General features: G+C 39.5%; 1 protein-coding gene across 3 annotated transcripts in view; it reads right to left on the reverse strand.

Moving 5' to 3' along the window:
- Positions 1–481: 481 nt before the first annotated feature.
- Positions 482–27,132, reverse strand: part of PRTFDC1 (phosphoribosyl transferase domain containing 1) — a 93,767-nt gene continuing 67,116 nt past the window's right edge. The window contains exons 4-9 of one of the 3 annotated variants that reach the window (XM_041768077.1): positions 18,733–18,798; positions 7,896–7,913; positions 6,459–6,541; positions 5,923–5,969; positions 2,892–2,968; positions 482–1,731 (exon numbers count right to left, since the gene is read on the reverse strand). In XM_041768077.1, the coding sequence (XP_041624011.1) occupies positions 1,684–1,731; positions 2,892–2,968; positions 5,923–5,969; positions 6,459–6,541; positions 7,896–7,913; positions 18,733–18,798 (339 nt within the window). In that variant the 3' untranslated portion in view covers positions 482–1,683. Of the gene's footprint in view, positions 1,732–2,891; positions 2,969–3,008; positions 3,466–5,922; positions 5,970–6,458; positions 6,542–7,895; positions 7,914–18,732; positions 18,799–27,132 lie in introns of those variants that run through there. The other 2 variants (XM_041768076.1, XM_041768075.1) reach the window with 2 other exon arrangements.

The raw sequence follows: 27,132 nt of genomic DNA on the forward strand, positions 1-27,132 counted from the left end.
TATGGATAATTTTATATTTATAATCAAATGTATCTGGGTTTCTCTAGATCTTCTGATATAAATGCGGCATAGTGGAAATTATATTTAGAACATGAATTTGATCATTCAAGAAACTGGCCAAATTGAATTATCAGTCTCTAACTTGGATACTGATTCTTCTGTGGAACAACGCTAAAAGGAATTCCCTTTGCTGGTTTCTCACTTGGGATATCTGGGTGTGGTTTATTTTCTTCTCTGACTCGAACAAAGATATGCAGGAAAATCTTTTACAACTAAAATTCTTTGTCTTACAAACAAGCTTGAGAAGAAAAAAAAGCAGTAGATCAAGTCTAGCTTAATCGTTTGCTTATACTAGTGCATATATAATCTGGATTTTTTCCAGTAGCTTAAACATATTACTGGCTCACACACATTTTAATGGCTGAAAGTATATAAAAAAAGTTGAAGGAGGAAGAAAAACAGTAAGCAGTTATGAGACGTTAACATAACAAAGTTTTTTATTCTTTATTAATTTAAAGGAAGCCAGGACCTGATAACAATATGCTGCATATGGTTCAGAACCAAACAAAGGCTGCTTAGTTATTTATTTTGCATTTTCTCCTGTTAGGAAGTGAGAAAAAACAGTTCTATTGACACTCAGGTTTATTTTCAATTAAAATCCCCATAAACTGGAAAACATCTCATAAAAACAGTGGAAATAGAAAAAATGTTATTTAGAAAAAAAAAAAAACCTTCTTAAGTGCGCTAGTTTTCTATAGTGCCTTGGGCTGTAGGATAAGTCTTATAAAACTACTCAAAAAATAATTCAATCTCTGTGTTCATGTTGATGATAATATATAGTAGTGTCTTGTCCTTTGATGTAAATAAGAGGAAAACCTGATACTCACCAAGTTTTGAATTGACACCCCCCACCCCCGCACCGCCCTGAATCTGCCATTTGCAAATGTCCTACATGAATAAAAAGATGCAGCTTAGAAATGAGGGCCTTGCTGCCATTGTATTTTTTCTAATTAAAATGCAGAGTATTAAACACAGTTGAGTACATCCATGCATACATGACATACTGTTATCACATACCGGAAGCTCCGATCAACAGGACTGAGCAAAGGCTCATTTCATAACATCATTAAGATTCATTATACACTGCAGTTCAAAAAGGTTTTGTCAAAGCAAATAGTAATGGCCTGCCAGCAATGCCCAAACAGAAATTTATATTAAATTGTCCTTTCCCTCCTTTTTTCCTATGGGAATCTAGTTGCATTCCTAGTATTTGGGTTCAGAGTTTAACTTAAAAGGCTTCCAGTTTCTTCAGATTGCAAAATAATACCAAAATAGAATATTAAAAAAAAGTTAAGTGAAAAATATTTGAGTAACTAGGTGGGAGAATAGTAATCAAGTATAATGACTGTGTCAGAATAAAAGAAGGTAAAGTTCCAGAGTGGGAAGGTAGATAGAAAGCATGAGTCACAAGGCAGAGTATTTAATTTGGAACAAGTCAAATAAAAGCATTTGTTACTTTTTATGTTATAACCTTAGAAAAGAAAGCTCTCTCATTAAAACATTTTTTTCTTTTATACCCTGCTGAGTGAAGATGCCTGGGGAAACAAACTTTACATGCTGGCTTTCTGACTGTAGTCGTAAGTATGATGTTATCTGGAGATTCGATGGTGAGAATTTGCTTCTTTAGACTCGATACTTTTCTTTGCCGTGTTCATTGATCACACATATGTGCTGAAACAATAAAGGATTTAAATGAATTGATTTCTTTAACAAAATATAAGGTGCAGAAAATGTAATGCAGTAATAACAGAATGTCATCTTGTAATTGGTTAAAGTTCATTCAAATATACATGTGTGCATTTATGTGTGTACTCATACATAAAATCTAAAGAGACCCATTCAAAGCTTCATTGTTTTAGTTTTGAGCCCTATTCCAAATCTGGCTCTGTAGATCAGAAATGCTGAAGGAGGGCATCGTTAGCCATGGTAGAGATAGAAGTTTGCACCTGGTAAAATTACAACCTCTAGGGAGAATGGAGAAATAGCCATGGTAAACACAACATTGACTCTTATCTGATCCTTTTTGGGTAGCAAGAAACATGTTGGGAATAATTTGATTGCAAGGCACAGAAGTGGAGTCAGGCTAATGTAGGCAAAAAGGGTGGGTTATTGATAGGATAATGAGGTAGCTCAGAGAATCCAAGGAAGAGCACTAGTGAAGCAACTGGAAGGCCAGAATGGGGTAGTCCATGGTGCTTGTGGATACGCTCTCTGGGGTCCTGCCATTCAGTGGTTTAAGACCAAAATCCTTTGATTTCTGTGACTTTGGGTTTAAGTTTCTAATTCTTAGGAGAGACACTCACATGCATGATTGGTCTATTTTGGGTAGGATATCTATCTCTAGATCATTCAACATTGTTTGAAGTCACACAGCTGGGGGTATAAACTGGCGGTCCATCTATATATGTTGAAACCATTTTGGAACGCCTAGGTGGCTCAGCAGTTGAACGTCTGCCTTTGGCTCAGGGCATGATCCCTGGGTCTTGGGATCGAGTCCCACATCAGGCTTCTTGTAGGGAGCCTGCTTCTCCCTCTGCCTTTGTCTCTGCCTCTCTCTCTGTGTGTGTCTCTCATGAATAAATAAAATAAAATCCTTTTCTTTTCTTTTTCTTTTTTTTTTTTTTAAAGAAACCATTTCTTATTCATAAGGGGAATAGTTAGAATTGTATACAACTGTAATTGGGATTATGAATGCAGAGTGTCCGGAATATTTCTGATGCAGAAGATACCTAATCAGTGGCACCCATCATTACTACTATTTCAGTAATTTGTTAAATTCATATAACTGTTATTTGTGAAAAGAAGGCTAGGGATTTGCATGCATGACTTACATTCAGATCTCTGAAGTATTCATTGTAATCTAAGGCATAACCCACGACAAATAAATTCGGAATCTCAAATCCAACATCTGAGTAGGGAGAGACAGAGAAAAAAAAAAGGAATAACATATAGATAACATAAGGAGAAAGCCATCATATGTTATAGTTGGCACTTACACTGTGAGGACCTTTCATTTAGGCAGAAGTGAGAAAAATGATAAGTAATGCATAGGATGAGCCCAATAGGACCTGGACCAGAGTGACGAGGCAGGAAGACAAGATAGACAAGCAAACATACAAGGAAGAATGGCTGTACTCCTACCACACGGAGCTAAGAGAGGGCTCAGATAGTCCAGGGGATAACAAGAAGTATCTATGAGTTAGTCATATAGTCCCGCTGTTCCAAAGCAAGCAGTATCCAATGATATAATGCCAAAGGAAACACTTTGGAGCATAAAGTTCAGTTCAGACAGAAGGTATTCCAGTCCTCTGGTAGGTGACTAGGTGCACAGGCTTTTGCCGCCAGGAAGTGGTTCTCCCACTGTGCTCAGAGTCCTCAGCTGGATAAAGGGCAGAGAAGCAAAACCTGGGAGACAAGATGAAAGGAAGTGGGATTGTTTAGTGTGAGGAAGAGAACACTAAGGGTTATTCCAACACTAGTCTTTGAATCAAGGAGGCAGATGATATTAATTAGCTCTCTATCTCTATTCAGGGAAGAACAGAAATAAATGGATTTAAATGCAGTATGAGGTACTTAGGTTAAATAAAGGAAAATTTGTTGTAAGGAAGATAATTTTTATGGAAAAGATAGTAGGAACAGAGAATAGCTCTCCTTCAGAGGTCTTGAAACAGAATAAATGTGCCTGTGGTCCAATGGTTTTTCAAACTCTAGTTATTTTAAATCTGTTTATTACAACATTGCAGATGAGAAATATTCTTGCTTACTTTCATGAGACTGTACTTTGGTATAGCCAGTGGACTTAGAGCATGGAGAAAGTTATCCCTCTGGTGAACTATTCACCACCATTTTGATCCCTATGACCAAAGATGCTTTCACATGGAGAAGGCAACTGATTCCTGCTTGCAGAAAGTGCTGGAGGTGAGACACTTACTTTCTAGAGGGTTGCATTACATATTACTGATAAAGACCCTCCTTTGTCCCTCCAAACTGTAGGTTGCTTTGAGAAATATAATCAAAGGAGAGAAGCAAGAACAGAAGAAAAGATGTCAGAGCATATAAAAGATGCCATTGAACATATGGGAAAGAGTCAATTATGAGAAAGGAATCAAAAGTATCAAGCCTCAGAAATTCATGGAAACGAAACAGAGATTCTGACCCAGCTAAAAGGATATCAGTAAATCCCAGAGAACCCAGGCTGTTACCACAATAATGACTCTACAGTAAATGGAGCAATCCCTACAGTAGGCATGGCACCTCAGACTGAGAAAAGCCAATTCAGAAGGCCAAACCTTCAGAGCTGTCATGGAGTAGAAGAAGGACGCTGGACAGGAGAATGGTTAGGAATCAGAGTGACCTACGTCTAGTTGGTAAATGGATGCAGTTCCTACACTTCTATTTGCAACTGCGGTGTTACTTATAGATGTCATGCAAGAGCAAGGGCAGTGATCAGAACCAGACTGCCTGGGTCCAGTACTGATGCTACGCTTACAGCAATGTGACCTTCAAAAGCCATTGAACCTTGCTGTGTTCAATTTCTTCACCTGCAAAATGGGTATATCAGTAGCATCTACCTTGGATGAATGTGGTGAAGAGTAAATGTGTTAATCTCTGTGTAGCTCTTTAAAGAGTGTAGGGCCCATCATAACCTCTTACCAGTGTTACCTATTATTTTATTCATGTCGTTGCTGTAAGTGACACAAATCATCTGTAAGTAGTTGGCTATGTCTGAAGTGACTCTTTCAACTTCAGTTAAAATCTTATCTATATGGGATCTTACGTGATTTCCTTAGAAGATTTCTATTTCCTCACTTTGCCTGACTTTACTGCACCCAGCTTATATTCCCCACGCCAGTAACTGGACAGAAACGTGCTGTTGGGTCTCTGTGCCCAGAAATGATGTTGTCTAGATTTAATACACCCAGCATAGATGAAACTTATTTTTAGAATAAAGAGTCACTGGCGAAATGTCATTGGCACATTACTCGGCCATAGTGTACTCCTCTTGCTCTGATGTTTTTTCAGCTTGCTGATGGGAACTGTAGCCAAATTATCCCAGAGGATTTAGAGCAAATGTAAGTTATAAAAACTCAAGCTGAAGTCCGCCTATATGAGTGAAAAAAAGTTGCCTCTAGTGTTAGAATAATAAATTATCAAGCTGCTTGTTTATTCTTCCTGGCTTTGGAACTATTTGTATTATCAGTAAAGTGCCCTGGATGAGCAAAGTCCTCCAGAACATATGTCCGAAGTCAAGTGTGAAGATGGTATCTGGAGATATTTGTTCTGCCAATTCTCTGTGTTACTGAACTTTTCTTTGAAGGTGATGGGAGAGGTGTCTCGGATTTCCCCTTCTGTGTGCTAAAATTCAGGCTTACAGAAGGTCAGCATTATGCATTGTCTGGTGGCGGTTTCTGGAGGCAGTATGTGAATCCTTCTAACCCTTTATGATGCCCTCCCATGCCCGTCTGACACAGACAGTGGACAAGGCAGGGATCCTGTATGTCAGCCAGTCTGGCGGGGTCAAGTCTCCCTCTACCTCCCTGATACCCATTAGCTCAGTTTTTTAGCTTTACGGTACTATGGAAAACCCAAAAATGAAAATATCCAATTCACACGACAGAGTTTCTGGGAAAAACGCAAACTGGAAATTTAAAAACCCTTATTGTAGAGGACTCTATCCTCCCAGCAAGGCTGGGGAGACCTCGAGAGATTTGTGGGAGTATCAAACCTTAACAGCTTGTGCTTCATATGGAATACTGGCAAATAGGAAATCAGAGAGTCTTCAACATGAATCAACACCACCAGCCAACCAACCAACCAACCAACCAGCCAACCAACCAACCAACAAAAGCCAAAACCACTTACAGTCGGGTCTAAAGCCATCACTTCTAGGTGTTCTCTTCACTAACAAACTACCATTAAGAAAAAAAAGAAAGAACAAAGAAAAAAGCACTTAGTGATCCAGATAAAACTTCTGTGCATTGCAAATAGAACTAAACATCATTAAGATATGTATTTTCCCCCTGGAGCATGTGGGGCACCATCACGGTCCCCTAATTCACCCTCCTGCTACTGTGGCACCACATCAGTGATTCTAGATAAAAGGAAGGGAGAGAGACTCTGGCACCAGGCTCAGCCAGCTGCTCCTGGAAGCCGCTAATGGAGGCACAGCAGCGAGAGACTCAGACACCTAGCAAAGCATGTCCTCTTCCCCTTCCTCTCTCTCAGGCCAGCAGTCAAATGGGCTATTTGTTCAGTGTGGTCAAGCCATAACACTCCAGGGCAAAGGGGTCACTGGTTTGGAATAGACTGCTCTCTTTGGAGACAACATCCTGTGTTAGCATCCTTCTCGGGCTTATGGGGAGATGCAGAAGCAACAATGATGTGAATGTCCTACTCACCTGGCTACCTTAATCATGTTGGGCTTGTATTTCTTTATGCTACTGAGTAGCACTTTCATGGTTTTCCCAGTTCCAACAACATCCTTTGCAAAGAGGACAGACAGATTCAGTTGAGCGCATTTGGGCAGCATAATAGATTTTTCATCCAGACAGATGATTGTACTCCTTATTAATAATGCATCATAATTAGAATTGCCATCAGATGGAGTCAAAGTAGGAAGCAGAGTTGGTTACATTTTTTAGACAGGTGCTTCTCTATGAAGCCGGGTTTAGTGATGAATATTTCCTCTTGGAATCCTTGAACTGTGTTGAAAGCTACGTTCGGCCTTTGGAGAGCGTACGGGGCTGCTCACTGAGTACATTTGGCCTTGTGCATGCACATTCAAGGACTAAATTTGGCCTTGAGGTTATGCAACACAATACGGAACACATGAATTTTCATGGACATGGGATGTACAGCTGAATACGCTGAATGGATAAACACCTCCCCCTTGCCCTCCCCACTCAATAGGGGATTCTACGGCTGGGAAGTGAGATGTGTCTGGACGGCAGCTGGTGACAGCCTGTGAATTCTGAGGGTGCGAGGCTGCGGCGAGCCTCGGCTCATCTCTGCTGATGAGCTGCTGCACAATTAGAGGAGAATGGGCCGCAGAAGTGTATTGTCCTTGGGACAGAAATCAGCTGTCAGGAGCTGATTATCAAAACAACAGGTCTGGATTTAGCCAGGGTTGGGCAATTCGTTTGGCTAGAGAGCCTACTTCGTGGGCCATGTCTGAGCCAGGAGGACTGCAGATACATATGGCACACACAGGCAATTGTGTAACAAAAGCTTGAAAACAGCTCCCTTGAATTTTTGCCAGCTGATAAGACAGGCGTGCTCTTGAAGGAAAAGTGGCCATGTGCTGTATTAAGTCCACGGCTGCCATAGGGCCCATTACCTTTCATTTTTTTTATTAGCAGAAAACGTAAATTAAATTATAGCTTTTTCTTGGATTGTCATTTTAAAATGGATTGTGTTTATGATTTGGTTGCTGAAGGTAGGATTGTTAGAAGTCATTAGAGGTCGCTAGCAAGAACATCGAATTAAGGGTGAAAAGAGTTCAAATCTTGGCTTTACTATTATATACATGTGGTTCTATTGGGCTAGTTTCCTCTTCTGTAAAAATGCCTGATTCGGAAATAGATGTAAGAACCAATTTAGACATGTGTGAAATTAGACATAAAAGTAGATAAAGTACCATGAAAATATTATTACAAAGCTTTTATTCTAAATTATTTCAAGCCACTGATTCTAGTTAGCTCTTAGTACATCTGGAGAGCCATGCACATAGTGTGAATTCAATAAATCCTTGTCTACTTTGATAATAAGTTCTATTTTCAAAACTCACCATTGGATTCTTTCAACTTTCAAATATGGATAAAGAAAAGTCAGCTTACCTCAACAATGAGGACATTCTGAAATTAAAAAAAAAAAACACGGTTATTTAGAATATGATGCAAATCTGGCTCATGAGAGGCACACATTTTTGCTTACAGTTAGAAATTTCACAATTTGCTTAGCTGGTCCTCCCCCATCCATCTAACTCAAATGCTTGGAAGTAATGTAGGCATTCCAGATTCATGTTAACAGTGTCTCTGCAATTACTGGGTGCTGCAATATTGGTGTCTGTATTCAGGTTGGCAGCAGGGTTACCTCAGATCCTATACCTCTCTGAAGAGCTATTCACAAGGTCATCCCATGTCCCTAATTCTGGCAGACACCCCTATCCAGCATTCTTTGGTATACAAAGTTTACTAGGAAAACAACCATATAAACTATGTTGTCAATGGAGACCGTGCTCTGCAGAAGGATCACACATTCAACTGTGACTGTCCTATATTCTTGCATAGCCACCAGTCACAGGGATTCTGTATTTACTCTCCAATTTTCAGCCTTAAGGAAGGAAGGGTTGGCCTGGAGACAGCACTGTGAAGTGCCTGGTTGATATTTTTAGAAACATGGTTGGATTCCTTGCTATGTGCTCACAAGGCATACTTCTCTTTCTACCTAAAAACACCGATTATGTTTCATATCAATTCCTGTTTTTTAATTTATTTTAAAAATTTTATTTATTTATTCATGAGATGCACAGAGGAAGAGAGAGAGAGAGAGAGAGAGAGAGAGAGAGAGAGGGGGAGAAGCAGGCTCCACGCAGGAAGCCCCATGTGGGACTTGATCCCAGGACTCCGGGATCATGCCCTGAGCCAAAGGCAGATGCTCAACTGCTGAGCCACCCAGGCATCCCTCAATTCCTGTTTGATATCTGTCTTCCTACTAGAATATAAACTCCACGAGGGTGGGGATCATGTTTGTTTTGTTTACTATTGTATTCTCAGTCCCTAGTATATATATACCTGCATATAGATGCTCAGCAATTATTTACTGAGTGGAGGACTAATAACTGATGACACTGATTAATGAATTAAAACCAACCAATTAAATGGATTAGTAGTTACATGTCAATACTGTCTCACCAAATTAAAATATGACTTTGTTAACATGATATTGCAATGAACTAAAGGGTGTGGCTATTCCCTCAATGTAGTGTCTCTCTTTAGATGACTCTTCATTATCCCTCTGATTCATATAAGACTTTGAAAATTCTATCAAGCCTTACACCTTAGAAAGCTCACTTATGTCTAATGCAAAAGAAATTTAAGTAATGAAAGTGTTAGCTACCCAACCAAAACCAAATTTACTTTATGAGTCAAATACTTCTTAGGTGGAAATATCTTTCTGGAAGTGTTTTTCTCTCGGGTATAGTCATTAAATAGTCATTTAGTCATAAAATAGATTTTATTCTTTTTAAAGATTTTATTTATTTGAGAGAGAAAGAATATATGAGTGGGGGGAGGGGCAAAAGGGAAGGGAGAGGGACAAGCAGACTTCCCACTGAGCATGGAGCCCGATGTGCAGCTCCATCCCAGGACCCTGGGATTATGACCTGAGCCACGGCAGATGCTTAACCAACTGAGCCACCCAGGTGCCCGTATTAAATACAGTTTAAAAACCTTAGTTTTATCATTAAAATGTAAGGTTATCTTGTCCATTTTTAAAATAGGTCATGCCCACAATATCCCCTACTCTAAGAGTCACAGTGACAGAGGAGTCCCCTTGGTATTCTGAACACATTTGCTGTGTTCTTAACCATTAACCCACAATAGTTAGTTAGGATGTGCATTTTTAGTCTGATTGAGGCTTAACCAACCATGCCTAGTAACCAACCTGAAAACTTGGAGAATACTTGGTTAATTTAATTCCCTGGTTCACAATCTCTTTTTGTTTCAATCTTATAATGTAAAACTCTTTAAAACTTTGTTAGTCTGCATTCTTGCCTAATTAAATAAAGCACACTGAACATAATTAAATTTGCTTTTTAAAAGCTTAGAACCTTGCAAAACAAAAGTCATCTTTGAAAAGATAGCTTTAACTATAAGATATAGTGGTGGCTGGGTAGTGGGACTTGAATGTGTACTAATTATAATGGAGAGATATATTATCAAAATAACTTAAACACATTTTAAAACTAAGGAATGCATATACAGATTCAAAGTCAAATAGAAAAGTCTAAAGATTTTGTAAATGTTGATGTAGACCCAATTGTAAAGTATTTGACCATGCTTATGTACTTTAAAGTTATCGTGACATTCTATATTATGCATAACCAAAATATTATCACATCTAACAAAAATGACAATAATCTATTTTATTTTATATTTTTCATTTTTTCTAGTTTTATTGAAGTATAATTGACATACACTTTAAAAGTTTAAGGCATACAGCATAATGATTTGATTTATATATGTTGTAAAATGATTACCTCAATAAATTTAGTTAGCATTCATCATCTCATATAGATACAATAAAGAGAGAAAGTAAAAAAAGAAAACAATGTTTTCCTTGTAATGAGAACTCTTAGGATTTACTCTCTTAACCTTCGTATATACCACACAACTATAGTGTTAGCTATAGTCATCATATTGTACATTTCATCTCTAGTACTTATTTATCTTATAACCGAAAGTTTGCACCTTCTGACAAACTTACTCTGATTTCCCTGCTCCCCACCCCCTGCCTCAGGTAAACACAAATTTGATCTTTTTTTCTATGAGTTGTGTTTTTGTGTTGTTTTGTTTTAGATTCTACATGCAAGTACAATCATAAGTATTTTTCTTTCTCTGTCTGACTTATGTCACTTAGTATAATGCTCTCAAGGTCCATCCATGTTGTTGCAAATGGCAAGATTTCCTAGTTTCTTATGATTGAATAATATTCCATTGTGTGTGTGTGTGTGTGTGTGTGTGTGTATCACAAGTTCTTTATCTGGCAACAATTTCTTAATATCGTATAAAACCTAGGACATATTTAGATTTCCCTAGTTATCTTTAAAATGGCCTTTGTGGGATCCCTGGGTGGCGCAGCGGTTTAGCGCCTGCCTTTAGCCCAGGGCGCGATCCTGGAGACCCGGGATCGAATCCCATGTCGGGCTCCCGGTGCATGGAGCCTGCTTCTCCCTCTGCCTGTGTCTCTGCCTCTCTCTCTCTCTGTGACTATCATAAATAAATAAAAATTAAAAAAAAAATAAATAAAATGGCCTTTGTAGCTGGTTTGTCTAGTTGAAGCCCATGCACTGGGTCTTTAATTCTCTTTTAATTTAAAATAGTCTCTTTTACTATTCTTCTATTTCTCAATTTAATAATTCTAGAGATCATCTAGTTACTATGTTATATAACGATGAGAACTTAATTCTTTTATACTATCTCGCTTCTTTTTCCATCTCCCAGGGTAGATATTTGTTATGACTGTATCTTCTTGTACTGCTCACATTTTTTTCCCAGTACAAAGTCAAGTAGTATACTATAATTATGTTCCCCTTTAAAGCTTGTTTCTTTACTTGGAATTCCTAATTGCTTTCCTGTCATCATTCAGTGTTTTCAACTGCAATAGCACTTCCTTGTCTGCCTTTCTTTCTTTCTGGCAAGCTCTTCTTTCTTGGAAGGATTAGTATGAGGAAAATATTGGTTAATTATGGTTTAACTATATTTCTCAAAGAATTTTGGAGGATTAAGGAAGCTAAGTGGGTTGATAACATCTGTAACAACACAAAGAACTTTCTGAGTTGTGTACAGTATTTAAAAAGTAAAATTATTTAGTGGGTTCATAAATGATGGATACTGATATATGAATACCAATGAATACTGATATAAAAAACCCATCTGTTACTGAAAGAGAGCTATGCAGAAATCTACAGTTTCTCAGTGAGTTAAATAGAACAGTCAATACATATATATTTCTTTTCTTTTATTGAACATCACACTATTTTCATCACACATATTTTCAAATTCTTTCCTAAGTAATACATGGGTTTACTGTCTGGATTGCTAGCTGCCTATCTGCTGTTCACCTCCAAAAAAGCAATATCCTAGTACCTTTGGAAATTACTATACAAAACAAGTAGCCCAAGAGTATGGAGAAAGTGACTACCCTTAGAGGCATTTTCAGTAGTGTCTGAGAGAACTAATCTCTTCACACTTCAATATACCAGGGTTAGCTCCATAAGCTAAGGGACAAAGACAAATTCATCTTTATATGATCAGCATATATCATGGAGACCAGTATGTAATAGGTGCTCAAGAAATGCAACAAATTGACAATTTGGACCTTATTTCTTTCTTTAGTTCCTTATACTTTTAACATATCCCCTCTGTTTTTTTTTTTCCTTCAATGATGTACAATTCCTCCTTAACTGAGCTATAATTAATATTTACTGCTTTTAATTTTGCACCAAGAACTCTCCCAAAATTCCCCTCACTTTCCCCTCTTTTTCTGAGCAAGTAACCTTGGAAATTTTTTCAGGACATGCCGTGCCTCCTAAACGCTTCCAATCTGATAATTCCGATCACTGAATCTGAGATGTCTGCCAGTTACTGTCTTAGTCTTCTCATCACACCTAGCTCATTTCCTCCTGGAAAGTAAGTAAAATTTGCAACCTTAGGGCCACAGGCAAAAATTCTATGGGGCCTCTGGAGTGTGTCCTTTCGTTGCTATGGTGCAGTCCTGATGGAAGCTAATCACCTTGAGTTTCTTGAAGGAAAAGAAAGGAAAGATGAAAAAGAAGAAAAGAAAGAAGGAAGGAATTATGTAAATCTAAATGATTTTCTTAACTAGGTTATTCCCACTTTCAGTCTTTTAAAATGCAAAATGATTAGCACGCCACAGTCTAATCGGCAGCAGCATAGTTTCGCATCTATGGTCACGCCAAGCAGAGGGATGGCAGTAATGATGATGGGCTCATTGTGGGTGCTGAGCATGGGTAAGAGTGTGAATATGAACCCCATGGAGAAAGGAATGTAGTTCAGCATTTCACTTTATGTGATAAGTCACAAAATTGCCAGAATCATCAGTCGGTGGGCATTTCCATTATTGTTCTCAGCCTAGTCAGATGCAATAAAAAGGAATGATTTAAATAGTTAAGGCAGCCAAGGAGGAAATTTGGCAGGTTCTGACGCTTCATTCTGGCATTTGATTAGAAACTTATTTGGTGGGGGAAGGTGGCACGTCTCCTGAAATCTTGCATTTAACCTGCACATCTGTGTTTTCCCGTTGCCAGATTTGGGTCTGTTTCCATGCATTTGGTTTTATTCTACCCCTTTCAGAGATTTCCCTTGAACATGAACAAAATCTTCTTGCTTTAATGGATACACACATTTTATGAAGTGCCAGGATTAAATCAACTTTGAAAAAAAATCAACTAGAGAGCACGTTGTGCAGACAGCTTGAACACACCAAGGAAAATGCTTTTAAACATTGTGAGCCGACGAGGCCATTTAACTTAATCATTGAGGGTTCCCTTTATTCAACAGCCATGACCTATTTAGAACCATGACTCAGCCAGCTTCCCTTATGAGCTTCCTTTTCTTTGCTTTAAAAAAAAGTAGAAAGAAGGCAAGGAAAAAGAAAAAAGAAAGAAGGAAGGAAGGAAAGAAAGAAAAAGAAAGAAGAAAAGAAGGAAAAAAAAAATAGAAGACAAGAAAGAGACAGGTCCATGGGGGCTATTGTCTCTTTTCTGAATATTTTAATCCACGCATCTTTACAGAGTTTAAGAAGTTATGTAGTACAGTTATGGGATTTATAATGTATAGACAATTATATAGGTGAGCGATGTCCCTATGTTTTTAAAGGTTCTTTTATGAACAAATCTGAATTTAAAAAAATCTTTTCACAGTGTTCTTTTATGGACAAATCTGAGTTAAAAAAAAAATCTTTTCACAGTGTGTGGGTGGCTCCATCAGCTCAGGTTCTGATCTCAAGGTAGTGAGATCGAGCCCTGCATCAGGCTCCATGCTCAGCTGGGAGTCGGCTTGAGATTCTCTCCCTCTGCACCACATCCCCCCACCCCCCGCCCACACACTCTTTCTCTCTCTCAAATAAATAAATAAATCTTTTAAAAATTTTAAAAATCTTTTTTAACCTTCTCTCCTTCATTTCATCACTGAGCTCTGCTGCTGCTACTTTGGACAGCACTGTGCCTTCTGCAGTGCTCCTATTTGGCTCTTGTGGTTCTAGTGCTCACACTTGCTCCACCCATCTGACCTCCAGACTAGTTTCTCTGCCTGGAATCTCTTTCCAGTCCTCAGTGATTCTACCCTCCTATCAAGTTCATGTTCCCAAAGCATAGCTTCTCGATGTCACTTTTGCCCAAAAACTTTTGCAACTCCTCTTTCCTTTTCTGAGCAAAGTTAAACTCTTTACTGAGACATTCCATATATTCTACAAACCAAACTTAACTTACATTTTTGTGGTTTTAAAGTATTGTTTCTCTATTTCAGGCTGATTTCCTTCAGTCACATTGGTCTGCTCTTGTCCTCTGGCTCTCCTATTTCTCTCTTTTGTACCTCATTTCATGATCCTCTTCCTCCCTTTTCTGTGTTACTCTCCAGCTTTCTGGTCCCAAGTAATACCTCTGGCTCCTCTTATGAAGACAGTCACAGTCCCAAGGAATCGTTCCTACTTTGGATTTCTTTTATGGGCAAGGAAAGAGTCTCATGTGGAAATACCTGTGAAGCTCTTCCCTAGGGGCTGAGCATTAAAAAAAAGAGGAGTGTACAAGTTCAGGGCAGACTAATAATATAATGATAAATAAAGCTTCAGTATAAATTTGTTGATTGAGAAAACGTATAATCACTTTGTAAGGGAAAAGTTAGATGATGATTTACAGCAATGCTTCCATTCTATGCAGGTATTTACTGCAGTTTGACTTTCTTCTACAACATTAAAAAGAGTACCCACTAATTGTTTGGTACTATTTCAAGTTTTTTCCCCCCAGCTGGTGTATATTCTGCTTGATGGAAAGATTCTGAAGGGCCTCTGAAACTTATTTTTAAAGTTCTCTCAAACTCAACACCTAGCCTTTCTCTGAAAAGCTGAAGAGTGGGTGAACAGATCAGGCCATATAAATGCCTTCATCTGTTTTAAGGAAAAGGGAATTCCAAATATTAAGTGAAATTGTTTTCATTCCTCCACCTTCAGGTGTGCAGCGTTCACCAACCCAGTCCCCACTTTGAATCTTTTATGACACCAAAGCCCTTATGCTTCTTGAAGACAATGTGTCCTCACTTGACAGCTTTCTCACTGAACTTAAACCCAATTCACTGGCTGATGTGCTCTTTGGTCTGGCTAGATGGGCTTCTATTTACTTTCCCTCTACCATGCCCTCCTTTTCTTACCCTTCATTGAACACTTCTGTTTTTTTTTTTTTTTTTTTTTTTAAGAGAAAGAAGAGCCTGCATTGAATGAGTGACTTGTCAGCTAGATATCTTGCATGATGCAGGAGATAGGATGGTGAATAAGATAGACAAGTCTCTATCCACCTTATACTACATTCTGGTGGGGGAAATAGACAAATAAAAATGTTAGTTAGCCTCCAAGTAAACACTCCAAACTGTGGAAAGGGCTTGACTTAAAACCGGGTACTGATATAGAAATGACTGGGGAAGGTGAGTAGCATGCAGGGGAATAGTGCTCATTTTAGACCGATAGTCAGGGAAGGACTCCCTTACACTGGAGGCTGAGACATAAAAGGTAGGCAGAAAATGGATTCCAGGTTGGAGGCCACATTTCCTCCAAGGTCTTGGTAGGAAGGAACTTAACCAGTGTGATTATGGCACTATGAGGAGAGGTGAGTGGTGTATGATGATGCTGGGAAGGAAGCAGGGCCAGACCACACAGGTCTAAAAGGCTGTGAGAAAGAGGTTGGATTATAATCTTAGAACACTGGGAATAGGGTTCCCAGATAAAATATGGAACACCCAGTTACATTTCAGATGAATAACAAATAACTTTTGAGCTTAAGTATGTTCCAAATATTGCTTGTGACATGCTTATACTAAAAATGTATTCATTATTTATTTGAAATTCAAATTCAACTTGGCATCCTATTCTCTCTCTCTCTTTTTTTGCTAAGTCTGACAGCCCTAATTGAGAGGGCGCTGAAAGGTTTTCAGTAGGCAAGTGAGGCGATCCAATTTGTATTTTAAGAAGATCCCTTTGGCTTTTGTTTCTTGGAGGATAGTTTGGAGGGTAGCAAGAGTTAAATGAAGGCAGAAGTTCAAGGAGACTAGTTAGGCTACCATAACATCCCAGAGGAGGGATAGTAGTGGTCTGGCCCTAGAAGACCAGTGCTTCTTAAATTTGCATATGCGTAGGAATCATCTAGGGATCTTGTTAAAAGGAAGACTTAACTCAGAAGATCTGGGGTGGGATCTGAGATATTGCATTTCTAATTAGTTTGTAGGTGGGGCTGACCTTGCTGCTTCCTAGACCAAAGGTCAGCAAACTATGGCCCATCGGAAAAATCTGGCCTGCTGCCTATTTTTCTAAATAAAATTTTATTGAAACATGATCCATGTCCCTTTGTTTACATTTTTTCTATAGCTGCTTCCTGGTTTCATGCTATGATAGTGGAGTTAAGCAGTTGCAACAGAGACTGTGTAGTCCACAAAATCTAAAAACATTTACCACCCAGCCCTTCCCTAAAAAGTTCATTAACCTATGCCCTAGACCACATCTTGCTACTGCAAAAGTCTAGGCTTGGGTGATTACTGCGAAGATGGTGAGAAGTGGGCAGATTTAAGACACATTTGAGAGCACTGAATAATGAAACACTCCCCTCTGATGTGAGCCCAGGTACCCTGAACTACATAAAAACGCATCTTTAAACCTAAGCTGTTGCGACAATTGAGAACCTGGCTAATCAATGTTGATTCATCTTAGAAATATTTACCCATTCTAAGCTCAAGGGGTTACTCAGCACACATTTAGATATATATAGAAATCCATCTACGCACCCATAAATGCAAGTGTAAAGATACCACGGAACAGCAACTGGTAACCTGGAAGAATCATTTGTCATTCGAGAAAAAACTGAAGTTGATTCCTGCTTGTGCTTACTGCCAGCTCATTTTCCATCTCTCCCATCTCACCTCCCATGATCTCTACTTTCTCATGAAGGGAGAGTGTCTTTGTAGTAATTCTAGGAGGGGATACTGAGGCACAGCACTATGACCTCTCCTATCACTCGGCCCCTAGTGATACCCTAGAAATACCCTTTCCCCATCCTCTTCTCTACGTCTTAAGGAAAGGGAATATCCAGTACTTACATAAGAGGGAGATCACTTTAAAATGAGATAGAACACATGATGAGACGAGCATTGGGTGTTATACTATTGCTAGCAAATTTAATTTAAATAAAATAAAAAAAATAAAATGAAATTGAGGATGATTTTAGAAAGTAGGAGAGAAACCCAATTTTGGGTGCAACCTTCTTCTTGGCATTCATTTAGGATTCTTAGAATTGCCACTCTAACAGTTCTGCTGGTAATAGCCCACAGCAAGAGGTTTGTACCACACACTGTATGGTTTTTCTCTTGTGTCATACACCTGTTAAGGCCCCAAATGACTTATCCTTTAAAGGCCATTTCAGGGTTGTTAAAAGTTGTGAATTTTTGGAAATTGCTTTAGAGTATTTTAGCTTTCTAGGATGTTATTTTTATTTTTTATTTTTTTGCAGCGCTCAAACTCACAACCATGATATCAAGACCTGAGTGGAGATCAAAAGTCTGAGGCTCCACAGACAGGGCAATCCAGGTGCCCCAAGGTTGTTTTTTCATGCACTGACGTCTTCAAATGGTGGTCCAGAGATGCATTAACATAAGCAAGATAATTCCAGTTTTTGTGGAACATAATTTCTGTCTAGATAGCAATGGCACACTTGGATGGCTACTATGCTATCTTCAGGGTAGAGGGAAGGAAGCTGGTTTGTATAGTTAGAGCCCTTGTGACTCTGTAGTTTTCCTAATGTTATTACACAGATTTTTAATACATGTGCCTGCTATTCCTTCTCCCCATCCGGACACTGCATAACAATAACAGCCACAAATGTGAGAGATTAAACTTGCGGAAGAAACTGATCCATTTGACTCAGACAGCTGAAGTTGTTCAAGGATAATGAATACAAGATAAGTCTGGAGAGCTGTTGCTTGCATTCACAGCAAAATTTGAATCTCAAGTCCCATTTCCACAATGGCCATGTGCTTCATGAAACAACTCTTCCTTCCACGGGATACATTTATGTCACAATCCAAACAGATTTTCACGTAATTATTAGGCATTGGCAGGCTTGGAACTCCATGTTGAAAGTGGAGTTGTCTGCCCCATGAGCTAGTGTATTATGTTCTTTTGCATGAGAGTGAAAAAGGCATAAGGTTGAAAACTGTGCTCTCAAGAAATCCTTTTTTTATTCCCTCCTTAAATTTTAGATATTTCGACAACCCTGTTTAAATGTCTTACTACAGTGCCCAGGTGCTGAGGCATAGATGAGAGCCAATTAAAAAAAAAGCAGACACATAAAGGAAAAAGCTTCCTTTTCAAGAAGAACCTGCTAGAGGAGAAAAGGAAGAGAGCAGGAGTGCCAAGGGATTTTGTAATGAACTGTTGTCTGAAATGAGATTGGAAGGAAGGTTGGAGACGAAAGATCTGGTCGGACTCAGGTCTTGGAAGCATTATAAAAGGAGTGTTTTATAAGGAAGAAATCATTAAAAGGATTCACACATCCATTTGCATGAATTAGCAAACCCGGGAGAGTGTCTGAAATGCATTGCAAGAGCTGACCTGAAATGAAGGTCATTGATTTCCCCATGACATCAGTGCAGACCGAGCAGAGTTACATTTACAAACCTTTCCAGCCAGTGTTGAAAGATCATGGCCTCCAATTATCTGCATCTCGCCCATGGACTGGTCGTTCTAAAAAAAAGAAAAGATAATATTTCACTGTACCAGAAAACCTTTACAGCACATTTTCCCCCATCTACCCAGCTTGCGGCTGGATTGCGCCTGACAAATACGGCACAAATAGCTGGTACAGATTCCTGGTTGCCCCTGGTTACCGAGAGCCACTCGCCTGCTACTGTGCTGGAGACAAAGCATTCTAATGGCTTGAGGGGAGGGGAGACACTGCGGTGGGGGGATGTTAAAGGAGTGGAGAGAAAACGAACAAACCTAATTTAGGAACACAGAAGTGATGGGAGGTGCCTGAACCTACCCCAAGGCAGATTGAATTGGGGCAGGCAGTCCTACTCTGGGACCTCCCTGGGTGGAGGGGGCTCCCCTGGGGGCCCCCAGAAGTGGACCACGCATTTGTGTGCTAGGCCAACAAGCCCCAGTCCTCCGCCAGCAATCAGATGGTGATTCCCCAAGAGATTTGAGGCCTCCTCTACTCCTGCCAACACAGGTCCAGACCGTCCTCTGAGGTTGAGGGTGATTCTAACAGTTCACAGATCAAGCACTATGGCACTTAGGCCTTCAGGCAGGATTGAAGAAGCTTCAAGAAACTCTTGCAGTCCCAGGAATACGTCTAAGAGACTTTTTATACCCCTTTCATTAGAGATCATGAGTATTCACTTTTCTTTTTTTTTTGCATATGCACTTTTGTGATGTTTTTATATCATACATCATCCTGTCCTAATTAAATCGCACACACACACACACACACACACACACCCCAAAATGGATTGTCACATAGCACACATCACAACAAAATAACATGGAGACAGAACAGGAGACAGAAAGCAGGCAACTAGTTTTCTGGCCTCACTGCAGAGACAGGGCAAAGGGACGGACACACAAACCCTACAGACAGTGGCTCGGAGACCAAGCAAGAATGCGGTCATGTTGCAGTCCCTTCTAGCAATAACCTTAGGGAGAAGATGATGGTGCAGGCACCCTGTGAAGTATGTGCTGAACCAGAAAACACCTTAGGTCACTGCTGTGGCTTTCTTAGCTTAGGATTTTCCTCTCTTATTCCAGCAACAAGGCTCTGACTCCTTCCTGGAGGTTGGGTGGAGCTGTGTGGGGCGGGCGGATGTCGTTCATTCCCTAAGGATCAGGTGGGGCCAGGCCTTGCTAGGTAACCAGCTACGCCTGAAGCCGAATCCAGCCTTGGACTTTCTAGCTACTGAAGCCAGGGTCTCCCCTTAGGAATGTTCCTGGGTTGGTTTGAATTGGATTCTGTCACTTGCAACGGAGTCTCTATCGAGGCATAGTTACTCGGTCATAGAATTGGTCATCTGGGAAGGGAAAAAGCAGCCAAATAACCAATAGAATCGTTGTTCCAATGAAGCAGCTGTTTGTCTTTTTACCTTACTGCTTGAGAGAGGAGAAAAATGACCTTAAAATGTTTTCACTTCCTCTTGGTAAAGCATTCACTCTTTATGGCAACAGGGTGGAAGGGATGTCCAACAATTAGATAAGTGCAAAAAAATTCTTAATGGGAACTGATCTCAAAAGGAGAAAGTCAAAGAACATCCAGAATTCACAGATCTCTTGCTGTTTTTGAATGAACATTTATTTATTTATTTTAAAGATTTTATTTATTTATTTATTTATTTATTTTTTTAAATTTTATTTATTTATGATAGTCATACAGAGAGAGAGAGAGAGAGGCAGAGACACAGGCAGAGGGAGAAGCAGGCTCCATGCACCGGGAGCCTGACGTGGGATTCGATCCCGGGTCTCCAGGATCGCGCCCTGGGCCAAAGGCAGGCGCCAAACCGCTGCGCCACCCAGGGATCCCTAAAGATTTTATTTATTTGAGAGAGAAAGCATGAGAGAGAGAGAGAGAGAGAGAGAGAGAGAGAGAGAATCACAAGCAAGGAGAGGGGTAGAAGGAGAAGCAGACTCCCTGCTGAGCAGGGACACCTGCCCGCCCCCGCCCCCCCCCCCCCCCATGCAGGGCTTGATCTCAGGACCCTGGGATCATGACCTGAGCTGGAGGCAGACACTTAACCAACTGAGCCACCCAGGTGTCCCTTGAATAGGCATTTATAATCATACATTCACAAAGAGTCATGCTTTAGGTTAGGAACTTGTCAAAGGAGAAGATTTTCTTGTCACTTTTAGAGGTGCTGAGATACAGGCGTTAACATAGGGGGACTGTCTGCATATTAGACTGAAATGTGTTGTTAATAGCAGCAGGAAAAATAAAATTTCAATACCTCCAGAGGACAGAGGTATGCAGAATTGGATGCAACTACTAGACCGCAAAGTTTAATGTAACAAACTAGATTTACCCTCTGCCAAATCAGAGTAAACTTCATAATAATTCTACTATGATCATCTTCATTCTATTGATTGAAAGCAAGAACCACACTATATCAGAAACCTAAATAATATGTTATAAGTCACCCATTCAGCATGTTGCCACGCAAGTCTTATATCAGAAGGTCTTACTTAGAGTCCAGGTTTATAACATGTTTTTATTATTAGATCTGTCCTTAACTCATCTGGAACTTATGTCTTCCAAGTGTGTATATAGTCAATTGTCCCAATACTACTTATTGAATTGTTTGGGGTATTTCCCCCCTTCTGGTTGGAAATGTCATTTTTATCCTATCTTTCTTTCTTACATGTGAGGGCCAATTTCTATATTATTCTGTTTCATTAGCCTAAAATGCCCATTTTCACATTCATATATACTGTTAAATTATTATCACTTTTTAGTATTTGGTAGAGAGAGTCCTGTTTTTGTGTTCTTTTTAAGAAATGGTCTTAGCTATTTCTGTATATCTATTTGCCAATTTACTGGGCTGTTATGAAGGTCAAATGAATTAATATATACTAATTATTTAGAACAGAGCCTGGCACACCATAAATATTTCCCTCCCTCCCTTTCTTCTTCCTTCTTCTCTGCTTCCTTCTTTTTCTCCTTCCCTCCTTCCTTCCTAGGAAATGGTCACTCCTCAGACCTCTCTGGTACTCTGGAGTCTGGAGCTCCCTCTGGTTTGATCACGCCAGCAAAGAAACCTTTCGTGTCTTGCTGGAAGGGAGAGCAGAACTTCCAGGACCATCTTCTCCATTCATTCATTACCCATCACCTTGCTGCTTTTAGCCCATTCCTCCTTCTCTCCACCTTCTAAGAACCTAGAGACTAACTTGTGAGCCTTTCAGGAATTCTGAGGTATGAATCCTGTATTTCTCATTGACAATTCCCTCCATAGGCATTTAGGTGTTCACTTTGCCTATTCGGTTGAGTCAGTGCCCTTCCTTAATCCGTTTTGCCTCCTAAAAAGCACTGACATCTCTTATCTGCTGAGGTCTTCTTCCCTCCTCTTTGTCCTTGCACATGTGTATACCTCATTTATTTCTTTACTGGTATTTTGGTGGGATTTCAGGAGGGAATAGAGCAAATTGTATGCATTCAATCCATTGCATGTAGCCATGATATTTTTCTGATGGTCCAAGAGCATCCTTTAATTCCTAGGATTGATGTATATTTTTTAAAGATTTTATTTATTTTTCATGAGAGACACAGAGAGAGGGGCTGAGACACAGGCAGAAGCAGAAGCAGCAGGGAACCTGATGTGGAACTTGATCCCAGGACTCCGGGATCATGACCTAAACCAAAGGAAGACGCTCAATCACTGAGCCACCCAGGCACCTGGATTGATGTATTTTTTAAAACATCATTGGTTTTGATTTGATAATATTTTATTTGGGATTATTTGTCTTATCTTCATATTCATCTCATCTTCATTCATCTTATCTTCCCAAGTCTTATCTTCATAAGACTGCTTCGTCTTATTTATTTCATTAGTAAGATTGGCTTATAATTTTAAAACAAAGTTATACTAGCCTCATACAATTCATTGAGTGGTTATCTTTTTTCTATGCTCTAGAAGACTTTGCATAGGAATGGACTGATCTCTTTTGCTAAGGTTCAGTAGAGCTCAGTATAGGTATTATAGAGCTCAGTATAGGTATTACTTAATCCACAACTTACAAAAGAGGAATCTGAGCAATGAGCATTTACAGACCTTCCCAAAGAAGAGCTGCTAATAAGTCAAGGGATCCAGTTCAATCCTGGAATTGCCTGGTTTCATAGTATTCTGGTGTAACCTACCCCAGCCCAGCACCTGCAATATTCCTAGAAGAAAGAAGCCCATAGTATGTCTTTGAGAGGAACCTGAAGAAGGAGTGGATCCTGCTTATACTAATGAAGTGAAATATGTGAGCTTAAATGGCCAAGAGAAGCCAACATCTTGGTAGGAATGCTGGCAGCAGTTATGTAGATTTAAAGTGCCAAGGGAATCTCTGACATTTGGTTCAGGCTTCCTTGAAGGAAATATTTTGGAAATTACCAGTTTAGGTGACCTGGTCTCCAGGTACAAAAAGGGCATGCCCAAGTAGCCCTGCAAGTGTGGCGATTCCTCCCATGGAGACTTTGGACTGCTTAGATAATGTTTAGAAAAAAAAAAAAAAAACATTACTGAGCAAGAATAAATATCCTGAATTCCTGTCCTTTTGAGGAACAGGAAGGGGAAAAGTAAGGAAAATAAATAAACAGAAAACCACTCTCTAAGCCATTCATTTTCTTTCTTCTTTTTTTTTAAAAAGATTTATTTATTTATTTATTTATTTATTCATGAAAGACACACACACACACACACACAGAAAGAGAGAGAGAGAGAGGCAGAGACACAGGCAGAGGGAGAAGCAGGCTCCACGCAGGGAGCCCGACGCAAGACCCCATCCCGGGTCTCCAGGATCACGCCCTGGGCCGAAGTCAGACACCAAACCCACGGATTCCCCTAAGCCATTCATTTTCAAAGTCAGAGACACTTGCTTCAGAATCTGTACACAGGAGAGCTTTTTCAATATTCTCAGTTACCACAGATCCCTCAATTTTGCTTTTCCCCCATTAGTCTTATTTTTCCTCTCAGCTATTCTGTGCTCAGTAAGGTCATTGATCCTATATTAAATGGATAGAGATACAAAACAAAAACCAGAGATACTTCATTATAAGGAGTTTTAATGACCAAACTGCCTGAGTTTCTAATTAAAAGGGTGCAAACGACTATTCTTTTTTTTTTTTTTTTAAACTCTAACATTTGATGCCAAGTCACAGAACGAAGACAGGTGAATCGGTTCCAGCATTCCCAGTTTTCTTTTCAACCAGTGGTTGATGTAGGACAGGACTCTTCACTGGATCCCTTAGTCCTTTAAGCTGCCTGATATCAGAGTGGAGGGCACAGAGCAGTCGAAGCCTGTGTAGCTTCTGTGCCCCTTGCTTCAAACAGAGCAATTCCACTTACATCGGCTGGATTCAAAGTTAGTTGGTGCAGGCAAAAAAAAAAAAGATTCTAAAATCATTGTGTTAGTGTTTTCTTCTTTGAAATTGGCTTACTTTTTGGTTTCCTGTTCACTTAAATACCCATCTGCTTCTGAGATCGTTTAGGAACTCATTCTTACAACCTATGGGGGAGAATGCTGTGGAAAGAAGAATGTGGGGGTTAACTGACCAGGCAGCTGGGGTCCCCAGCTACCCACAAGGACCAGACTGTCTGGGTTCTACTCACAGCTCCACTCTCCATTAGTTGTAGGACCTTGAGGAAGTTACTTAACCTTTCAGTGCCTCAGTTTCCCTATTTGAAAAAAAGAGCATATTAATAGTTTCTACCTCTTAAGATTATTGGAAGACTAAATGAATTCATGTTCATGGAGCACTTAGAAAGGTGGATTTAAAATTATCAAGTGCATAAACTAGGCCCTGTATTCTCCTAAGGAACTTGCATATCTACCTGGTGCCCAAACACTGACTTTGTGATGTATTCTTTGTTCGGTCCACTCAGCATATTACTACTCTGCGGGTGCCATGCACTCTGTGGTTAGGGTTTACCAAGGCTAACCACTACCCATGAGGCATGTGGGTGAGGAGGACTCATGTCCTTGCACTGCCACTTTGTATCTCGACGGCAGCTTTGGTTAAAAACGACCTCATATGTGTTTTCTTTTGGGGTTTCTCAGTGACCTCCCAGTTCCCACACTGTGGTGTCTGAAACTTTACAGTGGATCATTTGGTGGGCATAATTTCTGGCATTTCACTCTTCTGTTTTCATCCTTCTCCTCAACAGGCAGAAACCAGAGATTGTGCTCTGACCTACTTTTGTACTTAGCTCTCATTAGATCCTAGTGGGAGCCACCTACAAGTCAATAGAGCAAGGAGTTTACCTTGAAACTGCCTTACAAGATGGCAGCAGAAGGTCTGTGGTAGAACGTGAGAATGGATGGCTGGGTTTCTGCTCTCTTTCCAGGCCCAGCTATTTTCACTTTGGAGATCATGAGATACCCTAATTTCTTTCACCATTTAGCTTAACCATAAATTCACCATTTTAGCTTAATGTAATCTAAAATTGATTTATATACTACTTATAAACAAAAGAACCTCAACTAAGATACCATGCTAACTTACAGGAAAAAGTATTTGCAAATTTTGATAAATATTACTAGTGACAAATTACTTGTGGCACATCTCATCCCTATTGATGAACACCACTGTCCTGCATTGAGACCTCAGGAGTTCCCGGCATACAATCTACTGTGTTACCCTCTGTGTCTTAGCCTATACTTGTTCATACCACACTCCTCCAACTTTCTTCACATGGGTAATTCACACTCTTTCATCAAGACTCAGTTCAGGCCTCATCTCTTTTAGGAAGCTTTCCTAGAGTCCCCTGGACTTTATATGTGTCCCAAGAACACTCTATGCAGATCTGCGTGTTAATAGAGCATAATCAACTGGAATTTTTTATGAATGTAACAATTGCCAATAGAATAGAAACTCCTTCAGCATAACAGCCTTATTATCATCCTAATTGTATCCTCTGTTGCTGGCACATCGTGGTATCCAGTGTTTCTGAAGCCATACTGAAGCATCTGAGTACATACATTGGCTATATTTTTAATACTTCTGCTACTTAGACAACAAGTGTTCTTGGCAGCACTTGGTTTCTATTACTTTAAGCTCTTTCTCCAGCTGTCCAGAAGCCTAAAGGAGCTTATTACTCAATGGGAGTCAGAGAAAAATGAAAATTATAAACAAACTCATGAGAAATAACAGTAAAGCTCAATTGAGAAGGACTTAAATAAAGTTGACTTGAGTAACTTGGAAGATGGGAATACGGGAAAAATGTAAACCTTCCTCTGTTATGTCTGATTTCCATCCAAATTATATTTCTTTATTCACATGCTTTTATTATGTCAGTTCCCAAACAGTCTCCTCAATATTTTTAAAAACCTAAATGCAAATATCCATGTGAATTCTGAACACTAAAATTGTGAGAATATGATTTATTAAGATACTTAATAATAGGAATTCATTTCATGATTAGTAAAAGATACATTTTAAAAGCCAAACTCATATTTTAACCAGAAAAAAACCCAAATAGGTTAGTATGTACAATTTCATTCATTTGGAAGTCCACATGTATTTTGCATTTCCTGAATTTGGTGTGTCTAACTTTCCAAACATGATGTGACTTTATTCGAAGACAAAATGTCTTTCTTTTTAATGACAATGATTTATTACTCCATTGTGATTGGTATTCTACTCCACCCAGTCTCCAAGAGGGGTAGTGGTTAGCTAAGAGTAATCTCTACCCAACAGAGAAAGGCTCTTTTCTTTATGAGAAATAAAGGAGAGTTGAGTTAGAAGAAGGGGCCACAATGATGTGAAGAATCTATAGGCTAGAAGGAATAATGAAGGGTCATCAAAAAGAAAGAAAGAAAAAAGAAGAGAAGGAGGGAAGAAGGAGAAAATAGACCTTTATTTTAATTTAGTTATAAAGGACCCCTGGAAGGAGGAAACACAGTTTGAAAACAGATCCAGTGGGTTTGCTTTACATGAACTCTGTTTGAAATCTTGAAGCGGGATATCCTTCTGTTTTGAATCTTAGTATGGACTGCTGTTTTGGTTTAAGTTATGCTTTTAAATTATGGATCAGAAGGACAAACAAGTGAAGCCTCTCAAAACATGTGAGTGACCCCAAAAGACTTCAGTAAAATCTGTGTTTTAAAACGTGGATGGCCATATTGCAGTGGTGACTCTTTCTTGAAAGACCATTTTCTCCACACAATTTTTTCCCCCTAAATAACCCAGGGAAGATTTATAATTATAACTTAAAAAAAACACAATTGAAAATAGTTGTTCAACAGTAATGAAATCTTAAACCAGCTCTCATGAACTGGTTTTAGGATTGCCAGGGGAAGGAATGGTGGACAGCAAAGACCAAGACTGGCAGCCGA

Source organism: Vulpes lagopus, chromosome 8 (genome assembly GCF_018345385.1).
Source record: "Vulpes lagopus strain Blue_001 chromosome 8, ASM1834538v1, whole genome shotgun sequence".
Classification (NCBI taxonomy): domain Eukaryota; kingdom Metazoa; phylum Chordata; class Mammalia; order Carnivora; family Canidae; genus Vulpes; species Vulpes lagopus.